This window comes from Sinocyclocheilus anshuiensis, unplaced genomic scaffold (assembly GCF_001515605.1).
Source record: "Sinocyclocheilus anshuiensis isolate Anshui unplaced genomic scaffold, SAMN03320099.WGS_v1.1 scaffold183, whole genome shotgun sequence".
NCBI classification, from domain to species: Eukaryota; Metazoa; Chordata; class Actinopteri; order Cypriniformes; family Cyprinidae; genus Sinocyclocheilus; species Sinocyclocheilus anshuiensis.
This window is the reverse complement of record NW_015548309.1, coordinates 4030809-4041495: the sequence shown is the minus strand read 5'-3', so window position 1 is coordinate 4041495 and position 10687 is coordinate 4030809. Positions and strand designations below refer to the sequence as shown.

The following is a 10687-nucleotide window of genomic DNA, read 5'->3' as shown; positions in this document are numbered from 1 at the left end:
AACCTGGTACCGTAACATTTTCATTTTTTTAGTACCGACTTGGTACCGAAATACCGGGTCTTTTGACAACACTAACGTGTAGCCACATTTTATGACTCACCAAGGACCACAGTTTCAGCTAAAAATCTTCTTTCATGTTGGATGGCCTGAGGGTCAGTAAATTAACAGCAAATGTTCATTTTTGAGTGAACTATCCCTTAAAGGCCTCTTTAACTGAACTAAGCTGAAGATGACACACATTTTATGCTCAACAGTTGCACACAAGCAACTTACATGAGAACCAGGCCAATTCAGAACGCTTGGAAAGTGACTCATGGAAAAAGTGAAGGACTTGTGGTGGGATTTATCTAGGCACAAATAAGATCTGCGAAGTGAAATTTAGGATAAGGATACACAACTTTTCCCAGACCGCTTTTGTCCCTTGTTCTCTTTCCAGATTGTCCACTTGACCACTAAATGGGACACAATTAATTTGATTTCCTTTTTCAGATTAGTTCTTTGTTCTTTCCAAATCTTCTCACAGCATTTCATGGAATTTCACTCTAGCTTGTTGATTATTTATGATCTGATTGTTATTACTTATTGATGTAATTATTGGAAGGTGAGCTGTTTTTTTTTGTTTTAAACTCTAAACAAATGTCCTGTAGGGCAGGTTAACTCTGTATTTGGGTAATTCAGACAAACAGCTTAATGTCACTCAGCTTTGGCCCCTGTCCTGGAATACCACTACTTAATCATGAGACATTTCTTGTACAACAACATTAGAAGAGATTCGTCAACCCTGCTGGAATTTCTGAGTGTTGTTGAGGACAAACATTCTGGTTTGCCTCAAGTCTTCAGCTCTCCAGTCTGAAGTAAATCAATTTTTAGTGGCTAATATCAGTGTGTCAGATCCAGTGGTGTGTAAAGGACAAGGTCCAGCCTCACCAGCACTGATCTTTGTCTCCTGTGGGTTTGTCTTTCCTCACATCTGTTTTGCTGCTTAAATGGTTGCATCATCTGTGTCCATGTTTGGCTTATAAACTTCCTCTTCCTGCACAAACATTCACGGCCCCCTTGAGAGGATAAAAAAAAATTACAGGCCGCTGTCTGAATCCACCAGCGCCACTCCCAGCGTCTCTGTCTCTGAGCCTCTGCGGCTCCAACAACCATTTGGGTTCTCCAGCTGGGCAAAAACTCAGAAAGAGTCAAATTGCAGGACCCTGCCCCCAATGAAACCTCATGTACCATACACCCATCCAAACTACGGACAAAGAAGCCTTCACTCCCAAAATCCACCCAGCTGGATGCAGGCACTCATATTGATGGAATAGAGAGTGTCTTACTTAATCAGCATGCTACCGTACTACTCATACTATGTCATTAGTATGCACTGTGTGTATAGTGCATATGAATTAATTTATTTATTTTTAATGTATTCATATTTATTCATTTTTAGGTAATATATAAAATAAACATTTAAATATATTTAAAAATATATATACACATTTAAAAATAACTAAATATATTTTATTAAAAAGTTGCATATATATTGTGTATCTATCTATCTATCTATCTATCTATCTATCTACATACAATTTTTAAATAAAATACATTTTAAAAATAATATAAAATATTTGCCAAGAATAACTGTATTTATATATATTTTTTTAAATATTATTTTAATTTTAAAAATAAATTAAATATTCTTTAATGCTGATATGGTGTCTTCTTAAGGCATGGAATGTGTCCCAGTGAATGGAAAGTGTCCCAGAATCAATATTGACCATCATTTTTTTAAATTGTACTTTCCTAAGGTAAGACAGTTTTGCTCTGAATTGACATGAAAATGCAAAACAACCTAATTTCCGAGATGATAACTGATGGTATTTAAGTGAAGTAGACTGTGCAGTATGCAGTGCACTTCTATTCCATTGCAGTAAAGGAACTGATCCCAGACCAGGCACTTAGAAGTGATTATTTCTATCCTCGAACCGTAGGAAACCTCACGCCTGTCCTCCTCAGAGTGAAATGCTCTCTGCTATTCCTCTCAGAGAGAGCAGTCGACACCCAGCAATTTCCAGCAATCATCATAATCATCTCATCACACGCTCAAGAGTGTCAGATGTAATTGCATATCACCAATGACTGATGCAGGAACGACATAATAATACAGTGACTTTGTACGACCATAACTGTATATGAATTCATACAGAAATGAATGGTGCGAATGCATCTAGAAGACGACAGATTTGACATGTTTTGTCACACAACTTGAGGGCTTCACCCACTCCTGACCTGATTTGAACTGCTGTGATTTTCAGTCGCTTCTTCATGCTACATGAAGCGTTCACCTTAAGTGGCCTTGGAAATGCTTGCCGTTTTTATGCTATGGTTTGGGGCCGAAGATGACATTCCAGAAAAGTAGTTCTTCGCCAGATATGAAGTTCAAGCGAGTTCGGAAGAGAACTGTTTATGCGAACACACTTACTGTGTTTTTGGTGGAAGGCAGGCTCTGTAGGAACATCTGCGACCTGCGTGCATTTCTCTCCAGACGTTTTCTCACCATGGTGGGCGCAGACAGAGCTGCTGTTGAGTAACAAAAGTGGAAAATGTAGGGCACAAGGCATTCCAGAGCGACTTTGTCACTTGCAATCTCAAATGGTTTCTATCTCCTTGTTGCTTTGCTTCTTTCTCTCTGTTTTTTGACTTGGTGAGTCAGTCTGTAATTGATCCCGTACGCTGGCTTCTCTCCATTTTCATCCCAGACTCCACCTCTTTCCCTCCTGGTTTGCTCAGTTTGCCCTTGTTTAACTCCTTTTTCTGGCATTTCTACTGGCGGCTCTTTTTCAAAACCTTGTGTGCTGCAATAGATGGCATTTGTAGGCAGCTTTCTGTTGGTCAACGTGACCAGTTTGAGCCCGTTGCCAAATCCGTGTGAATTCGTTTTGAAATGACTAAATTTTGCATGTGAAAATTCACCGAACAACAGTAAATGACCGTATCTTAAAGCAACATTGTGTATTTAGTGGAGAATGCAATCCCACAATACGTTGCAAAAGTGAGAAACAGGGTTTCTGTAGGATTTCAAAGGTCTTAAATTAGTCTTATTTTGCCCTTCAACAAATTGAGGCCTTAAAATGTCTTAGATCAGTGCAGAATACGGCATTAAATGTTGCAAGAACTGCAAAGAATAAGTATCTTCCTCAGAAATGTTGTCTTTTTTTCCTGTTTATCTAAACATCCTTAAATCAAGATAAATTTACTTGAGATGCAAAATGAAGATATGAAGTTTTGTTTTCTGAGAAATTGAACAATTAAGTGAGTTTATGCTTGAAACAAGAACGAACCTCTATCAGTAGAGGTTCCCTTTCATGGGAACTTCGAACTGCGTCCTCTAGGGGTCGCCGGCCAACGAGTTGGTGTTTTTTCAATGTATGCTTCAGACACGGGTCACGACGAGGCGTTCCCCATAGCGACCCCTAGAGGACGCAGTGTCTCGTTCCCTACTCAGGGAACCATGGTTACATAAGTAACCTGAGACGTTTCTTCTCTATCTTTTCCTTTGAATTAAGTACATTTTTTTGAGTCAATCGGCTGATATTTGTTCTTGTTTTAAGCATTAACTCCCTTCATTTTGGTCCGTTTCTCAGAAAATACGATTCGTTTTCTTATGTCATTTTGTTTCTCAGTGTATCTTGATTTAAGAATCTTTTAAGAATTATTACTAAAGAATTATTTAATTGGTCTTATAATTGTTTATATTTTGGGTAAGTACAAATGTAATAAGTGTGATCATGCACAGTCAGCTAGTCATTATTGAAAAATAAACCCATTTAGGATGATTCAAGAGCATCCTTGTTAATGATAATGAGTCCGAAACGCTGTAGACTGAGCTTAACATGTTGAATTCAGAACATTCCTTTGAAAAGCACCTGAGGAGAAAAGCTGAGAAGGAAACCTTTTAAGTGATGAAATGAATGTGTGGAAGCATCTCAGCCTGTCCAAACCTGCTGCTTCTTAAAGAAGGGCTGGGGGGGCTGGAGCGCACCCATAGGAATGCCAAGGAGAAGGGAGGCAGCTGTCTGTCAATCAAACCTTCTCACTGGAATAGTAACGAGACTTGCTATCATGTTTAGTCTGTCCCTCCAGGCTATGAGATCTGATCTTCAGAGAAATGTGCTGATGTTTTACAGTCTGCAATTAAGGTCTGTTTAACAAGCTGCGGTTTAATGAGCACTTCATTTTAGCTCTACAGTCACAGCTTGATCCTAGTTCTTTCTTAAACCTCTCACCCAAAGTTAAAACACTGATTCAGCCATTGTTTTGTGTTATTGCACTGTAAGTAAAGATTATGATTAATATCGGAGTGCATTACTGAGTACAGTAAATAACATACAGTCTGATCTGATCTCCTGATCGTTATTGTAAACAAGGATACTCTTGAATAATCATGATTGGGTTTATTATTAATTAATGACCAGCTGAGTGTGCATTATCACACTTATTACATTTGTACTTACCCAAAAAATGATACAATTGATGATACAATTTGATTTCATTTATACAATTTATTAGTTTAATAATTTAAATATTTTTTTTATTTATTTAAGAAGAAAATTATTACATGTGTGGGCATCAAATATTGATTGTAGTTTAAATATTTAAATATTGTTTGTAGTTTAAATATTTAAATCAAAATATTTTTAAAAATTAAATGTCATTTAAACTGTAGATTAAATAAATTTAATACTGGTAATTAATCCAGTAATATATAATTCAATAATAATGCAGTTATTAAAATAATTTAATACCATAATTATAATTCAGTTAAATTTCAAAAGTTAATTTAAATAATTTAATACTGTAATTAATTCAGTAATATTTAATTAAGTTGTAATTCAATAATTAATTTAAATACTTTGTTTTAGCTATTTGAGAAAAAAAAAACTTGTTACATTTGTATTACCCAAAAAATAAAAAATGGTTTTAGTTGTAAATATTTAAAATAAGAAAATTATTATATATTAATAAAATAAAAAGAATTAAACAACAATAATTAAACAATATTTAAATTAATACAATTAAATTTAAACAAAATTTTTTTACAAATGTAATAATTAATTTAAATATTTTTTTTTTATTTGAGAAGAAAAAAAAATTATTACATGTATACTTACCAAAAAAAAGAAGAAAAAGGACATTAAATATACATTTAATAAAATTAATTGTAATAGTTTAAACTTGGCGTTTTATGGTCCAAAATTAAGGTCTCTTTAACTAGCTGTGTTTTAATGAACACTTCATTTTAGCTCTGAAATCACACCTTACCCTAAATTCGTGTTCTTCCTGTGCAGCACTTCACCGAGCTGCTGGATGATCTGTCCCAAGAGGCTTTGCTGGGGCAGTTGTTAAGCGACCCGTTCCTGTCCGGCCGTGGTGATGCTATGGACACAGAGGAGGATCTGACCCCTGCGTCTCCAGTGCCGCCGCACATTCAAGCCGAACACAGTTACTCGCTGTGTGGAGACTCGCGCCCACAGTCGCCCCTCTCCCATCTGCCCGGAGAGCCCGGCAGCGATGCCGGTAAGACTCGGCCAGAAACGCTTTCCAATTTGATAATAGAGGTCAAAATAAAAGTCTAAATTAAATGCAATTTCATGTGTATTTTTAGGTGATACAGACAATGATGAGTGGCCCATGGAGCAGGAAGATAAAGGGCTGAAGATGGAGCCTCTGCTGTGTGACCCATCGCCCGTCCTGCTGCCCACCCTGACCCTCACTCTGACCCCCGAGGGTCCCGCCTCTGAGCCTGTGACTGACACCTCACTGACCCTCCCTCAGGCCCCACAGGTTAAAGCGCTCAGCGTGAGCATGTGATGGCAGCCATACAGTCAGTGGGCTTTTATTGAAGTGCTGATTTCTGCTCATATCTGCAGGTGAAGGAGGACAGTGAGAGTTTCAGCCCTCAGATTAAACTGGAGCCACACGAGGTGGATCAGTTCTTAAACCTCTCACCCAAAGGTAAAACACTGTCTCAGATATTTTTGCATCATTGCACAAAAATTTAAATATCGGAATGCATTAATGATTACAGTAGATAGCATACAGTCACCTGGTCATTATCAAAAACAGTTGATGCTCTTGAATCATCTTGAATTTAGGGTTAATTTTTCAATAACGACCAGCTGACTGAACATTATTGCACTTATTATGTGTATTTGCCAAAAAAATTCATGTACACAAATGATTGATTTTTAATTTTTTAAATGTAAATAAATAATAATTAAGATGTAGTAATTTAAATATTTTATTTTAAATAATTAAATAATTTATTTTAGTTATTTGAGAAGAAAAAAATATGTAAATGCATAAAATAAATAAATAATAAATAAATTTGATCAATTTAAATGTATAAATAAATTTTAGTCATTCGTAATAATTTAATTTGAATGATTTATTTAAGTACACATGTAATAAGTCTTTTTCTTATCAAATAAATACATTATTTAAATGATTAAAGTACTGTTTAAATTAAAATATTTCTACAGCCTCAACGGAAGTGCTCTTGCTTTCGTTTCGTTCCCTCTAGCACTCCCGTACAGAACCAGCCCTGGATACATTTAAACGCAAAGAGTATTACATGCATGTGTTTAGGTGCTAAAAATGATCAAGATCATACAAATATCTAAGCCAAAGGTTTTCATAAAGCAAGTATTACAAGTATTTGCTGTAATTTGACCAATCACAATATCTGTAATGTTTTTCTTCAGGCCTGGAGTCTCTGCAGATGCCGCCCACTCCTCCCAGCTCTCACGGAAGCGACTCGGAGGGCAGTCAGAGTCCCGTTCACCCCTGTGCTCCCGCCAGTCCCACACAGACCCCCGCTGTCCTCAAGGTGGCGCCAAGAGCCCCGTCTTCCCTCTCCAACTCTCCTCTGCTGACGGCGCCCCATGTGAGTACAAAGACACCTTGTTCATTAACAGGATGTGTTGTATCTTATTAAAGAAGATGGTCAAGTGACCTCCTCTTGTGTGATCTGCCAGAAACTGCAGGGCTCCGGTCCTCTCCTGCTGACGGAGGAGGAGAAGCGCACGCTCATCGCTGAAGGATATCCGGTGCCCACCAAGCTGCCCCTGTCCAAAGCTGAGGAGAAAGCACTTAAGAAGATTCGCAGAAAGATCAAGAACAAGGTCGGTGTCGGACCTCAGCCTCGTAGAACTGTAAAAAGATGCATACTTCAAATCTGAGTACTAAAATGAATGTCAAATGCACAGATAATAATTTTCTCCCTATCAGATTTCAGCACAAGAGAGCCGCAGGAAAAAGAAAGAGTACATGGATGCTTTAGAGAAGAAGTAAGTCTGATAAATATTCAGCAGATTTAATTAACATATAAGTACAAATAAACGTTTTCGGCTCAAGTTCTTAAGAGATGTCGCAAATCTATTTATATATGTAGATTAAAATATATATTTTAAATATATAATTGAGCTTTTTCACTCAGAAATAAGTCCCATTATGGATTGCAAATCCAGTTTCATGTTAAAGAATGTTTTAAAGACGTTTTCGGTAGTGCATGAAACCCTGGAGATAAAACAGCACGTGACATATTACAATATCCTCTCCCTCCACAGGGTGGAGACATGCTCCAGCGAGAACAATGAGTTGCGCAGGAAAGTTGAAACGCTGGAGTGCACCAACAAGTAAGACCCTCAGACCTTTTCATGATCATTAAATAATTAGCTTATATTCTGATCTCACACTTTCTGTTGCCGGTTGAATTTCCGGTCATTAATGATACATGCTATGCAAACGGATGCATATTGATTGTGTAAGTGTGTGTGTGTGTGTGTGTCAGGTCTCTGCTGCAACAGCTGCACTCGCTGCAGGCGGCGGTGAAAGGAAAGGTCCCGCGGTCCTGCCGGGTGACGGGCACCCAGACCTCCACATGCCTCATGGTGAGCGCTTCCTGCTCATCTGCTTGTGTGTGTGTTTATGAGAGAACGAGCGGGAGGAAGACCAATGCAAACACTAACAGAAGCACTGCTATATTTAGATGCTGTATCTGTGTTGGTTTTGTTCTGTGCAGGTGGTGGTTCTGTGTTTTTCGGTGTTCTTGGGGAGTTTCTACCAAGGCCTGAGTCCCTGTTCCTCCATCACTAAAACAGACCTGAGCAGAGAGATCTTCATACAGGACTCGTACACCACCACAGGTATGCATTAACGGTACTGAAAATATACTGAGACACAAAGCTTTTCTTCATCACTTAATGACCATTTGTTTATAGGTTTACATCGAGTCATAATAATGTCTCTTCATATAAAGCTGGGAAATTTTTATTTATTTGATTTTAATATCTAAAAAGAAAGATCAATATATGATATATCTAATTAGATGTGTATTTGCTATGTAATTATATAAACATAGTATATGTATGTGTGTGTGTGTGTGTGTAAATATTTAATTTTTAAAATACAATAAATATCCAAATAATTGTGTATATATGATCACTATACACAATTTTATAATTATAATATATTTATTATAATTACATAAAAATATTAGTAATTTAATAATTTATTTAATATTTATCTATTTATGATTTATAGTGTGTGTATATATGTATGTATGTATGTAGATATATATATATATATATATATATATATGTATGTATGTTATATTCATAATATAATTAATTATATTAAATTATCTATTTAAATAAATATTCATCTTTAAACATGTGCCATTTGTTTGTATATGTCAGATTTTTTTGTGTGTGTATAATATAAGTAAATAATTATTAGTTTTACCTGTAATATTTTTTACAGGTATTATATTAGTTACATATATATTCCAGTTATTGATTTAGTAAATGTTCCTGTCGTATGATATCCGAATCTATTACACATATTCAACAGTCTGCCTTCATCTGTTTGTGTTAGTTTGCCTCCAGGCTCAATATTAAAGTTGTGTCATCAGTTGTGTGAGGCTATGTATTTGTTGACTAAAGTATGGATTTAGTATTAATGCAGAAGTACTAGAGCTGCTGTCGTACGGAACGTTTTAATATCGATCCAGCCCTAATACACACACACACCCCGCTCGTGTCTATTGCAGTCTCTGCTGTAATTTGCTCATTATTCTCTGTCTCTCTTGTTGACTAATGAATGGCGGAATGGCTGGATCCATATTAGTGGTCTGCGCCCCACTCTTGAGCTGCTGAGAGTCATTATCAGTGCTGGAGTGGGCCAGTAATTATCATGCCTTTAAAAGCAGAGCGATCGGTTAATCATCGCTGATCTCTGATCTGCCCGCAACACGTTTCTACCACGCACATCATTCAGTTAATGCACCGCTTTAACAAAACACTACTGTACTAATAAAAGAGCTGCTCTCTTTGGGTTTCAGCAGTACAGTAGGCCCTGTTTACACCTGATATTAATATCCATATCAGGTGATACAGTCACAAATGCTCAGCAGAGGCATCTGCTTTTAACGGCAATGAAAAAATAACTAAAAGCTGCCAATGTAATGTTTGTTCATTTCCAGAACCTGTTGGCCTTTTAGGATATAATTTATAATAAGTATTAAATATTATTAAAAGTATTAAAATTATTATGAAAAATAATGAGAAATAAAATGAATACATAATTATATAAATAAATACAATTTGTTAAAAAATATATATTTTATTTTTATGGTTTTCTTTTTTGATTTTTAAAACACCAACACACAAATAAATCACAACAAACAAAACACAAACAAGGAACAGATAGTGTCAGCCCTGCTTATAAATTATATATATATATATATAATATATATATATATATATATATATATATATTGAGAGAGAGAGAGAATAAATAAATATATTAAATAACATTTATATTTTAAATAATTTATCTAGTGGACCCTGTGTATACCCGATATAAATGTGATCTGAGACACTTCACCATTTGCATCTGGTAAATAAAAAAGCAATGAGAAAAAGACTTCAGTGTGATGTTTGCTCATTTCCACAGTGAAGTCCCGGAACCTGTTGTCCATTCCAGAGCACGGGGGTCTGGACGAGCCTCATCCCGTCGGGCTGGGCGGGGAATATCCTGAATGGGACCATCAGGCCGATGTAATGGTGGCTTGGCGTTTAGAACAACAGCACAAACAGGAGCAGGCGGAGCTTCGTGAAGCAGAGCCCCGCCCACTTACACTAAACACCAATGAAACACGAGCGCAGAAGGCCATTCTCATAGACCTGCACTCACACAGGTAATGACCTTCCTTCTGTGGCTGCCTTCAGTTCGATGATTTGATGACACGTGGATGTTGAACATTCGGTTTTGTTTCCGCAGGTCAGATAAGTGGTCAAACGAGACGGCTAAAGTCATAGAGACGTCCTGAGATCCCTTCATTCTCTCCCCTGCAGCTGCGGGGCAATAGGCTTCATATTTATAGTACTGTTTTACTTAGATGTCCTTTTTTTTTTTTTTTAATAAACACAAAAAACTCAAAAATGTATTTTTATTCCATTCCAGCAGTATATCAAATTTTGATACTCATGTACACTATTTTCTTTTTTTATATGCTTTCGATTTGTTTTAATATTCTTTCTTTTATTATTTTTTTTTGCCTATTTGCCCCGTGCTACTGAGAATATGTGTTGTAATATATAAAATTTGCAGCTGTTTTCATATTCGCATGACGATG

General features: G+C 36.5%; 1 protein-coding gene across 1 annotated transcript in view; it reads left to right on the top strand.

The window, feature by feature from the left end:
- The window catches only part of LOC107656406 (cyclic AMP-responsive element-binding protein 3-like protein 2), a 17897-nt gene extending 7418 nt beyond the window's left edge, over positions 1 to 10479 (top strand). Inside the window, exons 2-12 of the mRNA XM_016444265.1 lie at positions 5337 to 5565; positions 5654 to 5832; positions 5919 to 6003; positions 6753 to 6934; positions 7026 to 7172; positions 7279 to 7337; positions 7617 to 7685; positions 7841 to 7940; positions 8072 to 8195; positions 10006 to 10249; positions 10333 to 10479. Of these exons, the coding sequence (XP_016299751.1) occupies positions 5337 to 5565; positions 5654 to 5832; positions 5919 to 6003; positions 6753 to 6934; positions 7026 to 7172; positions 7279 to 7337; positions 7617 to 7685; positions 7841 to 7940; positions 8072 to 8195; positions 10006 to 10249; positions 10333 to 10381 (1467 nt within the window). The 3' untranslated portion in view covers positions 10382 to 10479. The remainder of the gene's footprint in view (positions 1 to 5336; positions 5566 to 5653; positions 5833 to 5918; positions 6004 to 6752; positions 6935 to 7025; positions 7173 to 7278; positions 7338 to 7616; positions 7686 to 7840; positions 7941 to 8071; positions 8196 to 10005; positions 10250 to 10332) is intronic.
- The last annotated feature ends 208 nt before the right edge of the window (positions 10480 to 10687 follow it).